This window comes from Hemiscyllium ocellatum, chromosome 8, assembly GCF_020745735.1.
Source record: "Hemiscyllium ocellatum isolate sHemOce1 chromosome 8, sHemOce1.pat.X.cur, whole genome shotgun sequence".
Lineage (NCBI taxonomy): Eukaryota > Metazoa > Chordata > Chondrichthyes > Orectolobiformes > Hemiscylliidae > Hemiscyllium > Hemiscyllium ocellatum.
Window position 1 is genome coordinate 66,286,714 of NC_083408.1, and position 18,540 is coordinate 66,305,253.

The 18,540-nt window shown below is 40.4% G+C and overlaps 1 protein-coding gene across 2 annotated transcripts in view; it reads left to right on the forward strand.

The window, feature by feature from the left end:
* The window catches only part of slc35f4 (solute carrier family 35 member F4), a 198,615-nt gene extending 188,592 nt beyond the window's left edge, over positions 1–10,023 (forward strand). For both annotated transcript variants that reach the window (XM_060828418.1, XM_060828417.1), the window contains 2 exons: positions 3,929–4,018; positions 9,782–10,023. In XM_060828418.1, coding sequence (XP_060684401.1) covers positions 3,929–4,018; positions 9,782–10,023 — 332 coding nt within the window. The remainder of the gene's footprint in view (positions 1–3,928; positions 4,019–9,781) is intronic.
* Positions 10,024–18,540: the final 8,517 nt, after the last annotated feature.

Consider the following 18,540-nt stretch of genomic DNA (forward strand, 5'->3'; position numbering starts at 1 on the left):
CTAACATTTGAAACAGTATAGCTCCCTCTATTATGGATCTGGGACTTGTCTCATCGAGAAACTGATGCTCCATCTCTAATCAAGTTGAAGAATCCTGACTGAAATGTGAAAAATTAGAAAATGCCCATTAGCAGTAAGTTCATGGCCATTGATTGTGGCACTTGGCCCAACATTAAATGCACTGCTGATTCTCTGCATGCTCAGCATTACCTGTAAAGCTAGTTTCAATTAAGTAGCTTGAATTTCTTAATGCTGGCTGAAAGAGAGATGCAGTTTGGCTGCAGGGCTGGAGTTGATTGTAGAAGAGTTTCTCAGAAGGAAGAAAGTGGAGCAATCATGTAATGAGCAATTGTGATTGAAAAAGGTGCTCAGCACCACTAATGCAGTATTGGAGACACTAATGCAGAGAGGCCTTCTCTCTGCGGGTAACTAAGGCTGGGCCTCCAGAAACAGACAGAAAGGAGTAGGAGCAGATGATCACAAAGATTATTGTTTGGACTTAAGTATCTGCCTACAGTGCCAAGACAGGCTCAATGACCGCTTATAAGTTGTCCAAGTCAGTGAATGCATTTGTAAGTGCCACCTTCTAACCAGCATACCATGATCATCACTTTTCACTGTTTACTCAACAATTTCCAGTAATCAAGACTCATGCCAGATATTCATATACTTCATCTCACACTCACACATTTATCACTACTGATAGCCCCACATCAAGAGCTCAACTCGGCGAAGTCAAGCACATCAGCCAAATATATTGCAACACACTCACTCACTATCTTTCCTCTGTCTTGCTGTACAAGGTGGCCCATAAGAGATGGCAAGCCACAGGCACAGCGGTACATACACAGCCCTTTGCAACAGATCATCATGAATCACAAGTCAGATCCTGGAAAGTCCTGTGGAGCTCCCCCTCAGCAGCCAAAGCGATGTACACATTGTTTCATGACACCAGTGCTCTGAATTAGTGATGCAGCAGTCCCGGATACTATAGGCCTCACTGAAAACAAATAGAATGATAGTATGTTTCTTATAATGTATTTCCTCAGATCCCTCTTCAGCCTCATCCTGCTGTTTGCAATGAAATGCAAGTTAAAAGCTGTGTAACTATACACCTATTTCAACACTCACCCTACCCCCAGCTCCATTTTCCCTACCCAACTGTTCCCTATACATTTACATTCTCAGATACACAAAATCTGCTGCCTGGCTAGGCATTGCAATCTGTTTCTATTCATTTTTGTGCATTTTAAAATCATGAAAATGGTTAAAATGGAAGGTAACGTTTTAAGTTTAGTGTTTTGCAAGGACTGTTTCATGTTTTGAAAAGCTAGTAACCGGCCACTCATTGCAAGCATTGAATAATCAGCTGCTTGAACAGGTTGCAGATGGCCTGGAGTCAAAAGGATTCTGTTTACAGATAGAGCCTAAGTTGGCAAGCAGAGGTTGATTGGTCTATGGACTAGTGACCAGTTATTGATGACAAGGTCCTTTTGCCTGCCAACAACTGTGTTACTGGTTGTCAGGTAATTAAATAACTCAGGGGTAGGAAAGAAGATATAAGGAGTGATCAGACCTATATCAGCTTAGGTGCACTCTTTCTGTTTTTAATAGTCAAAGCCCACTTTAAACTTGAAGAAAAACAGTTCATTTTTCCTTCAGTAGTTTTCTGGAAGCTGTGACTTTTAATCACTAAATCAGAGACATTTTATAATTGAACCAGCTTCTCTGTACCTCTTGCAAGCCAGAGGAAGCACTGCGAAAATAAAAGACAAGAAGAAACCTCTGATCAGCCACTGCATAGGAAGACGATCACAATTAAAGGCACTGGCAAGACAGGCAATAGGGAAAACACAAGGGTGAATAATTCATTCTTGTTGATCAGAAGTATTGGATATAGCTTGTGTAGAATGATTGGTTTAAGATGTCTGTTATTTCAGGACTTTGGCCAATGAGAACTCTCTGATGGTCAAAATAGAAGATAGAGAATTTTAGAACTGTGGAACAACTGTTATTTGAATATTTTTTCACAGGAAGTGGAGTCTGATGAGAAACTCACTATAGTCTATCCAGAGTGATGATGATATGCCTTCTTCCTCTTATCTCTTTCTTACTCATCCTCCTTCTTTTCCTCCTCCTCTTGAAGTGACCAGCAATACTTTGGTGGCTAAGGCTGTGGCCTCAATATTTCCAGGTTTGGAAAATGCAAAAGATCACCATGAATCACAAGACAGACTCTTGAGAGTCCTGTGGAGCTCCCCTTCAGCAGCCAAGACTATGTACCCATTGTTTGAGGACACCAATGAATGTTCCTACACACAGCATCACTGTCACTGCAGGAGATCAGTCCACATTTGGCTGGGTCTTCAGTCTATCATTAGCCATGTGTACAGTTGGTACGTTTGGCACTGCACAAGTGAATAACCGCATGGTTCCTCACATTATTTTTTTCTGCCACCTTGTTGCTTATTCACTTAACCTGTATTTCTTTGCAACCTTTCTGTGTCTCCCTGCCAACCTATATTTCCACTTAATCTTGTATCATTAAATTCCCTACTCATTGTATATAGGAATCTCAGTAATGCCACAACAGCTGCGAAACTGCAATGTTGCTGATGTTGCTCACCCTTACCTGGAAATGTCATGAGGCATAAACATCATCGTGGCACTGCTCTGGAGTTACATGTCCAATTTGAGAAAGTACCATAATTCAGTACTTACATCCTTGGCAAAGTATTGTTACTTGCAGCTATGACTGGTTGAAGAGGAAGTGAGAGAGCTCTCTGAAGGCAGTATTGTGTGCTTTCTGTTGACAGCTCGCCTCCTCTTCTCCAGCAAAATCCACATCACTTCCTGCAGACGTCCAGCATCACTCCTATCTGACTGAAAGACTTATGTAGGCACCTCCTTCAGCGATTTCACCAAATCTGCACTGAAGAAGAATGTCAAAAGCAGCTGAACTGGAAGTTGAATGGTGATCCCTTTAGGTAGAGACAGAGGCAAGGTGTTCACAAGACTTGCAATATCTAAGCTGGCAGTTAGAGTGCGGAATCAGGATAAGATATTGACTAATATCACTAATCTTTACACTCTTATGCTTCTAATAATAAATAATATCTGAAGGAATGTGACAGTGCACTTTTAAAGGTAAAGATCAATGCTACAAATCTTCTCAAAACTCCGTAAAGACCAATGTCAAAGCAGCTGTTTTCTAATAATTATGAAATTAAGACCGAACACTATTATAAATCCACTTACACATGATTGGACATGCAAGACCTAACCTTTTGATTTATTTAGTGAAAAACCAATTGGTACATATCACAGTTACATCCTTCATGGGCTTCAATGTTGAGTCTCTTGCTGACATACTGTCATAGCAGCATTTATGGAAGAGCAAGGACCTTTAAGCAGTAACTTCCTGATATCCTTATTCAACTCTGTCTGCTGCAATCACCAGGAGTCGCTGTCTGATTTACTCTTCATAATGGTAATGCTGTTCACCTCACTGGCCCCAGATTTCGTAATAAGAATAACAATATGTTTTACCTAAGATCTACATTTAATTAAAAATATTTTGATGGAGAGAAACAAATTCATACAGATCGTAAGAGAAGGAGTTAGTATTGACTTGGGCAGGACTCCAGTCATCTATTGTTGTTCTCTATATTCTTTGGGAAGATAAATGTTGACCCTCAGTAATCTTACTTTGCTCAGGTGACAACGCTAGCTGGGCTTGTTTGCTTGATAACCACCCCCTTTTAAAAAAAAATACAGTTTCCGAAGATAAGTCACTATCAATTAAGCCAATAAAATAATTGATGTCTCCACAAACAACTTGTTATATTGTCATCCTCCCTACATATGAAAGTGTTGAAAAAAACTTATCAGAAATTAAATGTCCTTCTCATTTTCTTTCTTTATACAGCCTTCAATATTCTTGTGAACGTTGGTGTTGTATTAACATATCCTATACTCATTTCTATTGGAACTGTCCTGAGTGTCCCTGGAAATGCAGGTAATGTATCTCTTCACTGTTGCTCTTTTCTGTTCTTTCATGATGGAGTAAAATTGCCAAATTATTTTCCTGGAGTGAAAACTTCTGTGCCGAAGGTGGAAAGCTTGGAGGTGGGACACTTGATGAGACAGGGTGGTGCTGTAACTAAACCTCGCTGCCTTCCTGCCTCCACCATGATCAATCTTCCTGTGCTGCTGACAATTGAGGTCAATTAATCAAAACTTAAGGGACATAGCCTTCTGCAGCTAGGACTCATCCAGCTGCAGCCAGACCTGTCATCATACAGTGTTGTTAACAATAATTGTTAACCTATGGTGGCTTGACACCTCAAATGGGGGTTGGGAGGATCCCAGACCAGTGTCACATTAAGGAACTGAACATCAAGTAAGGAGTGCATACTGGCAGCTACTCCCCCAACCTTGATACTGACCCCTTCTTGTACCCAACCCAAGAATCCCATTATTACTCCTCCTTGTGCTGGGTACTCCACAGTTCCAGGGGTCCTGCAGCCACCATAGCCATCTCCTTGATGCTGCTGAATGTGAGAGCTGCCAGTGATCAGCTCTCCTCCCAGATCTTGAGTACAGGGGAAGACATGCTGGCCACCTTTCCACCCCTTGGCTGGCATGGATCTTAGATGGTCTTTCTTGGAAGAAGCATCTCTAACAGATGACACCTCCAATGTTTAAATAGACATAAATTCACACAGCATGGAAACAGACCCTTCATTCCAACTTGTTCATGCCGACCATTTTTCCCAAACTAAACTAGTTTCACTTGTCTGCATTTAGCCCATATTCCTTAGAAACTCATTTAACTGTCCAAATTTCCTTTAAATGTTGTAATTGTACTTGTAGTTACCACTTCCTCTGCAGTTAATTCCACATACAGACCACCCTCTGTGTGAAAGAGGTGTCCCTCAGGCCCCATTAAAATCTTTCTCCTCTCACTTTAAAAATATGCCCCGAGTTTTGAAACCCCCACCCTAGGAAAAAGACCTTTGCTATTTATCTTATTCATGCCCCTCATGATTTTATAAACCTCCACATGGTCACCTCTCAAGCTCCTACACTCCAGTGCAAAAAGTGCCAGCCTATCCTTATAATTCAAATCCTCCAGTCCATGCAACATCCTGGTAAATCTTTTCTGAGCCCTGGCCAATTTAATAATATCCTTCCTATAGGATGGTGACCAGAACTGTACACAGTACTCCAAAATGTCCTGTGCAACCACAAAATGGCATTTCAACTCTAATACTCAATAGTCTGAACAATGAAGGCAAGTGTGTTTCACACCTTCTTAATCACCTTGTCTACCTGTGATGCAACTTTCAAAGAGCTATGTACCTCAACCCCTATTTCTCTCTGTTTGACAGCACTACACAGGGCCCTACCAGCAACTGTACACGTCCTGCCCTTGTTTGTTTACCCAAAATGCAATAACTCACATTTATCCAAATTAAACACCACCTGCCCTACTCCTCAGCCCATTGACCTAATCAATCAAGTTCTCTTTGTAAGAATCTTCATCACTATCTTCAATTTTGGTGTTATCTGCCAACTTACTAACCATGCCTCCTAAAACAAATAAGGTACTGCCCATATGTCTTGGTTACAAAGGTTTTACACTTGTGAGAAAACATTGGCAGATATTTTTGCTGTCACTGTCTGGATGAAATTCTAGTTAAGTGAATCACTCACCAGTTTTTCTTCCTTTGTATCAAGTATTCCCAGTTGAAAGCATTTGAGTCAAGGTTACTGGGTGTTTCCATTTAGTAGCTGCAATGTTGTTCAATCTTTTACACCATTAGTTTATTATTCCCTTGGGAAAACACAATGAAAGCTGCGAAGCTCTTGCAAATACTAGTTATATTTATTCCTGTGAAATTTCCACAACTCTTTTATGTAATTTTCTAATCCACTTGTAATAGATATAACTAATTCTGAATGTAAGATGTTTTTAAATCCATCAAGCTTCTCATATTTTCACATTCTAGTCTACCTATGTTTATTTATTCCCCCTTATTTTTTGTTGAGCCATTATACCTTCCTTGGGTCCCATGTTTCAGATCAAACAAATGGCTGTTATATACATCTGTTATTCTTTACAATGATTGTAAGTTACAATCTCAGCTAGTACAGAAGTAACGCCATTATACAAAGGAACTCGATTATCCGGCATACGGTTATCAAAATAACGGATTATCCAGCAAGATCACTAAACAATGTTATCCGGCATTCGATTATCCAGAATTTGATTGTAAAGGTTGTGACAATTTGTTATGATTGACTCAATTCAAGACTTTTCAAAAAACAAACAAAATACTCCCCATCCATGTCCTTCAGATAATCGAGATTCCTCTGTAATTGGTATTAATGATAGGGAATTAAAGAAGGTATCTCAGCCAGTACTATTTGAATAGTTTCATAGTTTCATAGAGACAGGAGTAGGCCATTTGGCCCATTAAGCCTGCTCCATCATTCATTAAGATCATGGCTGATCTATCTATCGTCTCAGCTCCTCCTCCCTGCATTATCCCCATAGCCATTAATTCTCCCACCATGCAAAAACCCATCCAACTGTGTCTTGAATATATTTAATGAAGCTGCCTCTACTGCTTCATTGAGCAGAGAATTCCATAGATTCACTACTCTCTGGGAAATCAGTTCCTCCTCATCTCTGTCCTAAATCTACTCCCCCTAATCTTGAGGCCATATCCCCTAGGCCTAGTCTCACCCACCAGTGGAAAAATTATGCCTGCCTCTATCTTATTTGTCACTTTCATAATTTTATATATTTCTATAAGATCCTCTCTCATTCTTCTAAATGCTAGTGAGTACAGTTCCGGGTGGCTCAACCTCCCCTCATAGGGTAACTCCTTCATCTCTGGAATCAGCCTGGTGAACCTCTTCTGCACCGCCTCCAAAGCCAGTATATCCTTCTTCATGTAAGAAGACCAGAACAGTGTACAATAGCTATCAGTGACTTATGATCACATATTATTTGTGGAGTTTGGGTGAGCTCAGTTTCCAGAATCAAAAAGCAAAATGGCCAAAAACATGTAACAAGATCAATGCACTGACGCCAAATCAAAAAATCCAAGTAAGTCATACAACACATTGAGACTTGATGCAATTGAACACAATTGTGAGTAACATTAAAATTGAGTTTGAAAATCCACATACTTAAACTAACCTTTGGTGATGATAAGACAGATCTGGGGTGAACAATGGGTGGAATCAGGATGCTCTTGATCATATTGGATGACGCTGCTGACTTTATAAAAAGTTGCATATATCTGAAAAGTGAGCTCTTGCATTACCATCACTGGGAGAAAGTGAGGACTGCAGATGCTGGAGATCAGAGCTGAAAATGTGTTGCTGGAAAAGCGCAGCAGGTCAGGCAGCATCCAAGGATGCTGCCTGACCTGCTGCACTTTTCCAGCAACACATTTTCAGCTCATTACCATCACTGGCCAATCAAGGGATGCAGAGACATACAGTCCCAGTGCATCTTTAGGGCAGTAAGTTCCCCTTCCTCTTTAACTCCAATAGCTCGCAAGCATAACTGTTGTAGTGTAAAATGTCTCCTTTCATTGATACTTCTGGCATCAAGCTTATATTCCTTCAACTACCTATTATAAAGCTTGTGACAATCTGTTACGATTGACTCAGTTCAAAAATTCTCAGCATTTATGTTTAGAATCATTGAATAGTTATATACAAAAGGAGGCTATGCAACCCATCATGTGTGTTCTAGCTATTTTCAAGAATAAATTAGTTTGTTTCTCTCCCTAGTCCTTTCCAGGAGCCTTGGACGTTTTTTGTCACCATGCACTTATCTAATTCCCTTTCCAATCAGAGCTAACTCCACCACATTCTCAGGCAGTGCATGCTACATCCTAAACATACACTGCATTAAAAAAGCCTGCTTTCACATGTCAATATGAGTTCTTTTGCCATTTACCTCACATCAATGACCACTGGTTTTTGGCCTTCTTGCTAATGAAGCCAGTTCTTCAATACCTGCTCAAGCTCCTTCATGGTTTTGAAAAATTTTATCAGATTCCCCCCTCAATCTTCGTGAAGTAGAATGGCCCCAGCTTTTTCCCATCTGGCCATGTTACTGAAGGCCATCATTTCTGTAACCAGTTTCACCAATATTTTCTACATGAATCCTTCACTTCCTTCCAAAAACATGGTGTCCAGAATTGGATACAACAATCCAGTTGAGGCCAAGCTAATATTTACAGAGATTCATTATAACGTCCTTGCTATTGTACTCAATGTGGTTATTTGTAAAGCTCAGGTTACCATAAAAAAGGGGTTTCAATCACTTTCTCAAACTGCTTCACCATTTTCACTGATTTGTGCACATACACCCCCTAGCCTTTCTGTTCTTGCATCCCCATTTTGAATTAGACCCTTTCTTTTTTATTACTTCTCCTGGTTCTTCCCACCAAAAAAATCACTTGACTAATCTCTGCATTAACATTAATCTGCTATTTGTCTACACAATCAACCATCCTGTCTATATCTTGTTGAAGTTACTATCCTCCTTACTCCAATATTGAAACTTGATATCAAGTGTAAGTTTTGAAAATGTGCCTGTATTTAAGTGTCTAAGGACTTTAATATGCATCAAACAGAGCGGTAATTCTATGACCAATCCCTGAAGAACCGTACTGTAGACCATTCTCGAGTCTAAGAAACAATCATCCACCACTACCCTCTGTTTCTTATCATTCATTCAATTTTATAGCCACTCTCCCACTGTTGCTTTTTTATTCTACAAGCTTTAGATTTGCTGTGAAGCCTGTTCTGTGTCACTTTATCAAGTACATTTTGGAACATCTAATACACCACTGCAACATAACCTTCATCTTCTAGGTTTATCCTTAGATCCATTGTGAGTTATGGTGTAATAATTCTCAATGCCCCTGGCAATTCATTGTTTACATTGTATCAGCTGTGGATTGGTTGTTTCTGAAGCACAAAGTTCTGGGTTCAAATCCCATTCATGGGCTGGAGGTTAAAAATCAAGGCTGACACTCCAGTTTAGTGCTTGAGGGAGCTTTATATTGTTTGAGGTGCTGTCTTGTGGATGACACAGTAAACAAAGGCTCCATTGGCCTGCTCAGGTGGATAGTGATCTAAAGGCACTATTTCAAAGAAGAACTGGGAATGAATTGGATGCAAACCACTTTTGGAAGTTCTGAAGATGTGAAAAATACAATAAAACTGCTGGTTTGTTCTTTTCTTCCGCAGGCACATTTAGTTTCATTTAGGTTTGCCATGGTATCAGAGAAGCATACCTCTGGCTGCATCTACCAGGCAATTAGGCATTTATTGTTCATGATACTTGAAAAAAAACATTAATGATCAACTGTTGGGATTGCAGGCATGAATTTTCAACCTTTAGGATGTATTCACAAAATTACTGCTTTAAGGTAATCCCCATTTTACTAGTAAAGGGTAAAATGGTAAAACCAGCTATGGTGATTTCCAGAATTCTGCAACTTTATAACACAGCACATCTGATTCTTCAGCCTGGTTTTGTTCAGGTGACAAGTTGAAACATGTTAGGTGTAAAATTTCATACTTTTAATTAGGATAGACAGAAACAATGGGATAATTCAAGGGCTAACTTTGAGGCTTCTCTGAATAATTGTTAAATTGCATATGGTTTTCTGTAATTATATAAAGTTCCAGGGCAGACTGTTTAATTTGCATTATTGATAATGAGTTATCTTTTTTTACACAGCTGTCGACCTTATGAAGCACGAAGTGATATTTAGTATGGTGAGATTGACTGCCACTACTATCATATGCATTGGCTTCCTGCTCATGCTTCTTCCTGAAGAATGGGATGAAATAACTTTAAGGTTTATTAACAGATTAAAGGAGAAGAAGAATGAAGATCAGACAGAAGACACCACAGAGTCTAGTGTCCACACTCGGAGCAGAAGTAGAGCAAACGGAACAATTTCAATTCCTTTAGCTTAAAAGCAGCTAAGTTTTAAAATGCACGAAGATGTATATTCTGTGAATATAATTTAGTTGTGTGAAATAGTATGCTATTATGACAGTATTACTTTTTGAAGCAAAGATCTATGGTATACAATATAAGTATGACACAATAAATTATTAAAACTAACATCATTGCAATTTAAACTTTATAAAATTACATGGGAATGGGTGTTAATGTCAAATAAAGTTTTTGTAAAGGTCCTTGCATTGGGTTTTTTATTATTTATTTAATGATATGGCCTTTGGTTAAAAAGAACATTTTTTTCCTTTTGATTGTTGTTACTGCATTCAGTTGTATTCTAACACAATCAAAATAAAAGACTGATAGAGCACATGTAAAAGTGTCCTGATTTATCATTTGTAGATTACACTGTGACTATTTGAATACTGTTTAAATGCTCCAGTTAATGTTTGTGAAATTGTGTTTGTCCATTATAATGAGACTGACACACAGCCGGCACTCTCTATGCTGGTTAGTAGCAGTGCAGTCAGTTTGAGTGGAACTGCGGGTAGGAAAACAGAATGAGTTGATACCACGTAAAGGCAGTCTGCACTTCTTAAAGGGGAGATTTATGTTATATAAGATAATGGTTCTGAAGGGATTAATGATCATGTTACATTGATTCCATCCGTTCTACAGTCTGTGAGTGGAGAGAAAAGGTTTCTAGCTTTTGGAGGGAACAAATGCATCTGTACCAGCTCCCTCAGAGCTTAGTAATCATTTGTATCAGATAGAGTTTTAATTATTATTTTTATTCATTTGTGGGACTTGAGTGTTGCTGCTTGGTCAGCATTGATGGTCCATCCCTATTTGCCCTTGAGAAGGTGGTGGTGAGTTGCCTTCTCGAATTGCTGCAGTCCACTTGCTTTGGGTTGACCCACAATGGAGGGAATTTCAAGATTTTGACCCAACAACTGTGAAGAAACAGTGGTATATTTCTAAATCAGGGTGGTGAATGTCTAGGAGGAGAACTTGCAGGTGGTGGTGTTTCCAAATACCTGCTGTCATTGTCTTTCTAGATGTAAGTGGTTGTGGATTTGAAAAGTGCTCTATAAGGATCTTTGGTAAATTATTGTTACATTGCAATGCTTTTTTTAAGAGAAGTACCTCTTTTATAGATGTTCTGCAGTAGTGAATCGTCTCCTGTTAATCACTAGATAGACCCAAAACAATGCAAAGACAACATGAAATAGCCAATCAGTTCTTACTCGTACCACAGACTGGTAGAGGCAAAGACCACATGGTGTCATTGGGAAAATGTCACAGTGTACTGTGCCTTTAGGTAGCAGTAGGATGTATTTGAACTTGATGATGTGACTGGAAGGCTTGCAGATTCTCAGCTACGACAGGAGGTCGTGCAAGGTTGTTCAGATAGTTTTAGGGAGTAGGAGATCCTTCTCCTCAAGGAGACAGAGTGCTGCAGACTGCAAATGCTCTGACAATGGCAAGTGGGAGCTTAGGAGAGTGATTTTGAAAATGTAGCAGCTGCAATTGGAAAAGGAGTCTGAAGACCTGTCCTGGATTGTTAAGGCAAGGCTCCTAACTCAAGGCTCCATTAACTTCTGCACTATCTGGGTAATCCAAGATGGAGGATGGGAAAAATTTCTGGCTGGAACAGCTGCTCCTTTTTTGAGGTGTTTTGGATGTTAGAGGTGATTTCCTCGAATTCCAGGAGCAGCAATTACTGTTTTATATGTTGTTGCATTGTTTGGAAATTTGGAGAAAAAAGTCCAAACAACAGCACTTTTAAAATGGAGAAGAACAGAAAAAGGAGGCACAGGATGAGGTCAGTGCAGGAGAGAGAGAGAGAGAGAGAGAAAGAAACCCACATTGCAACTGACAGAGTTAGCAGTTACTGCCTTTGCTGTTGAATTCCTGTATTGCTGGACATCAGAGTGCATCTGGGAAAATTAAAAAACAGTGAAATTCACAACTGATCTTGGAGAAACCTGTTGGGAGAGATCACAGCACAGAAACAGATAAGTGGATGTTTTAAACGTGGGCCTTAAAATAAGTCTGCAGTAGTGAGTAGAGTGGATTCTTTCTTGATTATATGTTTTATTGAGCTATGTTGCTTGATTAAACTTAAAATATAAGCCATTGGTATTAATATAACCTGGAGCAGTGTTTTGTAGAGGAATAAGACAGTGTTATTTTCTGGGTCTGTAGATTGAAAGAAACAAAAAATGGCCTTTAGTAGAGTGCTCTTCTTGTCGGATATGGGAGTTTAGGGAGAGTTTATGGGTTACTGAGGATTATATCTGCAATAAATACCGTTGGTTGCGAATCCTCTCAGATCAAATGGATTGGTTGGAGAGGCAATTAGAGGCAATGAGGAATTTACAAGAGCAAGGGGATGTGATGCATGGCAGTTATAGGAAGGGGAGGATGTCTCAGATACAGTCACACAGATGGGATAACTCCAAGAAAGGTAAGAGAAGTAGGCAGATAGTGCAGGAGTCTTCTGTGGCGATCCCCATTTCAAACAAGCATGCTGTTTTGGAAAATGTAGGGGGTGATGAATTCTCAGGGAAATGTAACATGAACAGCCAAGTTTCTGGTATTGAGACTCGCTCTAATGCAATGAAAGGTACGAGGGGTTCCAAGCGATTGATTGTCTTAGGAGACTCTCTAGTCCAAGGTACAGACAGACATTTCTGTGGCCAGCAGTGAAAAATCAGAATAGTGTGTTGCTTCCCTAGTGCCAGGATCAAGGATGCCTCAGAGAGGGTGCAGAATGTTTTCAAGGGGGAGAGGGGCCAGCAGGAGGTCATCGTACACATTGGAACCATTGTACAAGGGAAAATGTTGAGATTCTGAAGGGAGATTACAGAGAGTTTGGCAGGAATTAAAAAGGAGGTCCTCAAGAGTAGTAATATCTAGATTACCCCCAGTGCTATGAGCTAGTGAGGGCAGGAATAGGAGGATAGAGCAGATGAATGCATGGCTGAGGATCTGGTGTATAGGAGAAGGATTCTCAATTTTGGACCATTGGAAGCTGTTTTGGGGTAGAAGTGAGCTGTACCAGAAGGACAAGTTGCATCTAAATTGGAAGGGGACCAGTATACTGGCAGGGAGATTTGCTACAGCTGCTCAGGAGGATTTAAACTAGTAAGGTGGGTGGGACCCAGCAAGATAGTGAGGAAAGATTTCAATCTGAGACTGGTACAGTTGAGAACAAAGGCGAGTGAAATAGTCAGAGCAGGCAGGGACAAAGCAGAGAATGAGGTAGGACTGATAAATTAAACTGCAATTATTTCAATGCAAGAGGCCTAACAGGGAAGGCAGATGAACTCAGGGCATGGTTAGGAACATGGAACTGAGATAGCTTAGGAATTACAGAAACATGTCTCAGGCATGGGCAGGACTGGCAGCTTAATGTTCCAGGATACAAATTCTACAGGAAAGACCGAGAGAGAGGCAAGAGAGGAGGGGGAGTGTCATTTTTGATTACAGCTGCAGTGAGGGAGGATATTCCCGGAAATAATCCAGGGAAGTTATTTGGGTGGAACTGAGAAATAAGAAAGGGATGATCACCTTATTGGGATTGTATTATAGACCCCCAATAGTCAGAGGGAAATTGAGAAACAAATTTGTAAGGAGATTTCACTTATCTGTAAGAATAATAGGGTGGCCATGGTAGGGGATTTTAATTTTCCAAACAAAGAATGGGACTGCCATAGTGTTAAGGGTTTAGATGGAGAGTAATTTGCTAAGTGTGTGCAATAAAATTTTATGATTCAGTACGTGGATGTACCTACTAGGGAAGGTGCAAAACTTGACCTACTTTTGGGAAATAAGGCAGGGCAGGTGACTGAGGTGTCAGTAGGGGAGCACTCTGGGGCCAGTGACCATAATTCTATTAGTTTTAAAATAGTGATAGAAAAAGATAGACTAGATCTAAAAGTTGAAGTTCTAAATTGGAGAAAGGTCAATTTTGACAGTATTAGGCAAGAACTTTCAAAAGCTGATTGGGCGCAGATGTTTGCAGGTAAAGGGATGGCTGGAAAATGGAAAGCCTTCAGAAATGAGATAACGAGAATCCAGAGAAAGTACATTCCTGTCAAGGTGAAAGGGAAGGCTGGTAGGTATAGGGAATGCTGGATGACTAAAGAAATTGAGGTTTTGGTTAAGAAAACGAAGGAAGCATATGTCAGGTATAGACAGGATAGATCGAGTGAATCCTTAGACAAGTATAAAGGCAGTAAGAGTATACTTAAGAGGGAATTAAGGGGAGCAAAAAGGGGACAAGCCAGGAAACTATAGACCAGTGAGCCTGACATTGGTGGTGGGCAAGTTGTTGGAGGGAATCCTGAGGGACGGATGTTCATGTATTTGGAAAGTCAAGGCCTGATTAGGAATAGTTAACATGGCTTTGTGCATGGGAAATCATATCTCACAAACTTGATTGAATTTTTTTGAAGAAGTAACAAAGAGGATTGATAGGGCAAAATGGTGGATGTGATCTATATGGACTACAGTAAGGCATTCGACAAGGTTCCCCATGGAGACTGGTTAGCAAGGTTAGATCTCATGGAAAACAGGGAGAACTAACCATTTGGATACAGAACTGGCTCAAAGGTAGAAGACAGAGGGTGCTGGTGGAGGTTGTTTTTCGGATTAGAGGCCTGTGACTAGTGGAGTGCCACAAGGATCGGTGCTGGGTAGGTCCGCCACTTCTCATCATTTATATAAAAGATTTGGATGTGAGCCTAGGAGGTAAAGTTAGTAATTTTGCAGATGACACCAAAGTTGGAGGTGCAGTGGACAGCGAAGAAGGTTATTTCAGATTACAATGGGATCTTGATCAGATGGGCCAGTGGGCTGAGAAGTGGCAGATGGAGTTTAGTTTAGATAAACGTGAGGTGCTGCATTTTGGGAAAACAAATCTGAGCAGGACTTATACACTTAATAGTAAGGTCCTAGGGAGTGTTGCTGAACAAAGAGACCTTGGAGTGCAGGTTCATAGCTTGAAAGTGAAGTCACAGGTAGATAGGATAGTGAAGAAGGCATTGGGTATGCTTTCTTTTATTTGTCAGAGTATTGAGTACAGGAGTTGGGAGGTCATGTTGTGACTATACAGGACATTGGTTAGTGTAAAAAGTGAGGTCTGCAGATGCTGGAGATCAGAGCTGAAAATGTGTTGCTGGTTAAAGCGCAGCAGGTCAGGCAGCATCTAAGGAACAGGAAATTCGACGTTTCGGGCACAAACCCTTCATCAGGAATGGGCTTGTGCCCGAAACGTCGAATTTCCTGTTCCTTGGATGCTGCCTGACCTGCTGCGCTTTAACCAGCAACACATTTTCAGGACATTGGTTAGGCCACTTTTGGAATATTACATGCAGTTCTGGTCTCCTTCCTATCGGAAAGATGTTGTGAATCTTGAAAGGGCTTAGAAAAGATTTACAAGGATGTTGCCAGGGTAGGAGGATTTGAGCTGTAGAGAGAGGTTGAATAGGCTGGGGCTGTTTTCTCTGGAGCATTGGAGGCTGAGGGGTGATCTTATAGAGGTTTACAAAATTATGAGGGGTGTGGATAGGATAAATAGACAAAGTCTTTTCCCTAGGATGTGAGAGTCCAGAACTAGAGGGCATAGGTTTAGGGTAAGAGGGGAAAGACATAAGAGAGGCCTAAGAGGCAACGTCTTCACGCAGAGGATGGTACGTGTATGGAATGAGCTGCCAGAGGAAGTGGTGGAGGCTAGTACAATTGCAACATTTAAAAGGCATCTGGATGGGTATATGAATAGGAAGGGTTTTGGAGGGATATGGGCCAGGTACTGGCAGGTGGGACTGGATTGCGTTGGGATATCTGGCTGGCATGGATGAGTTGGACCGCAGGGTCTGTTTCCGTGCTATACATTCCAAGACTCTATGACTCTATCTATAATTCGATTACCTGTAGCCCTGTCTTTTTCTACTTCTGCCAGGAAACAGTAACCAAGCTCTCTCACGTGCTGCTGGTAAATGTGAAACCCAAATCAAGACATGGATAACCTTTCTGTAACTGTCAAACCCTCTAGAGTCCTGAATGTCTGTTCCATATTGGTATTGATAGATCAGGAGAAACTGTTCTCATAGATGGAAGGATCAATAATCAGATAGTACTGACTTAAGATATTTGGTAAAACAATCCTCAGAAATGGGAGGAGATGAGGACAATTTCTATTACTCTGAAAGTTGTGGTGATCACAAATGTGTTTCCTGAAAGGGTGTTGGAAGTAGATTCAAACGAAAGCTTTGAAAGCCAGTGCATACATGCCAAATGAAAGATTAATTGATCTACGAGGAAAGAACAGTGGGAAATAGGATTAATTAGATTGCCTTTTCAAAGTGCTGTTGCAGGCAAGCTGAGTTCAGATACTCAGTTCTATGCAGAATGGTGCTATAAATACATAGATTTCTTCTGTCAATTTTAGAAAGATAATTAATTATAGTTGAAATCAGCCTTCAATTTTCTAATGCTCCCTGTTATCCCAGCCAAAGGATACTGGATGTCAGGATAAAGAATCATGATGGTTTTTCTATGGAAGGGGGTTATTTGGTCCATTGTGTCCGTGCTTGCTCTCTGAAGGACCAATTCATTTGGTGTCATTCCTCTGCATTTTCCCTGTAAACCTGAGCATTTTTCCTTTTCAGATAATATTCTAAATTTGAGAATCTCGCTTAAATTTGTTTTCACCATACTGACAGGCAGCACATTACAGATCCTAAACATTCACCACATGAAAGGTCTTCCTTCATGTCACCATTGCTTTTTTTGCCATTTACCTCAATTCTGGGCTCTCCAGTTCTTGATCCTTCCACTAAGAAAAGATGTTCCCTATTTACTCCATTAAAACCCCTGAGGAATTTGAATACCTCCATCAAAGCCAACCTTCTCTTCTCCAGCTGCAGCCAAAGCTGGAGCCCCAAACAACTGCATGGACAACCCTTTCTGTGACAATCGAGGTCACTAAGATCCTGAATTTCTGCTCCACCATGGTTTGCTAGAGTAGGTATAGAATAACTATTTTCATTCAGGGGAGCATAATGGTGGCTCAGTGGCTCAGTGTAACATTGCTGCCTCACAATGCCAGGGGCCTGGGTTCAATTACAGCCTCGGGTGACTGTCTGTATGGAGTTTGCATATTCTCCCCATGTCTGAGTAGGTTTCCTCCCACAATCCAAAGATGTGCAGGTTAGGTGAACTAGCTAAGTAAAATTGCCCACAGTGTTCAAGAGTGTCTAGGTTTGGTACGTTAGTCAGGTGTAAATGTAGAGTAATGGGGCAAGGGAATGGGTCTGGGTGGAATACTCTTCAGAGGGTGGGTGTGGACTTATTGGGCCAAAAGACCTGTTTCCACACTGGAGGGATTCTGTGATAATTTACAATCTTTTTTGTTGTTTTACGCTTTATTTTTACTTTAATGACTGTCCGGTAATCAGAGGACACTGTTTTAAGATAAGTGGAAAATAAATTCATATAAAGAGTAAACATAACACACAATGTCTTCTTAAGAGTCACAATGTATTTTATGAATTAAATAGTTATATGAGACCCATTGTTGAATGTGCAGTGCATGTTGGAACTACCAAACAACTTGGGAGCAAGCCTGATACCATTCTGAAAAAAGTATTGAATAACAAAGGAGTACTAAGCTACTCTTAACAAGGCAACTGTTGTTTCATTTTGTTAAAGGTGGAAGAAGATCTGTTTGGACTTTTTGGTCATTTGTTCATGCAGTGTGGCGTCATTGGCTGGGCCAGCATTTATTGCCCATCCTTTATCTTACCATAACACGTGGAAGCAGAAGTAACAGGACAAACAATAAAACTGATTTTTAAAAATGGCTGGAAAATTAAAAATAACAAACTATAATAGCTAAAAACTTAAGAGCAAACAGATTTATGTATCCATGAACAAAAATGATATAAGCTGCTAGGCACTTACAAAAAGTGATTAATAAGGCAAATAGAATGTTGGCTTTTGTTTCAAACTGGGTTAGAATTCAAAGATGGAGAAATGTAGGGTCAGTCTCTAGAACATTAAACAGACTACAGTAGGAATACTATATTCAATTTTTGGCGTTGAAGATTAAAAAGAGACATTGGAGGGGATACAGTGAACAGCCACTCAAATTATATCAGAAACAGTAGGGTTACATGATTAAGACAAGAAACATAAACGTGGTTTGCATTTCTTTGACCTCAGAAGCTTAAACAATGGTCCAATCAAGCTCTTTAAAATGTCAAAGCAATTCAGAGCCGACAGGTATAATAAATTCCTGACACAATATGTAGACAGGCCAACAAGAGGTGAGGCTATACTGGATTTGGTTCTAGGTAATGAACCAGGCCAGGTGTTAGACTTGGAGGTAGGTGAGCACTTCGAGGACAGTGACCACAACTCGGTGACTTTTACTCTAGTGACGGAGAGGGATAAGTGTGCACTGCAGGGCAAGAGTTACAGCTGGGGACAGGGAAATTATGATGCGGTGAGGCATGACTTAG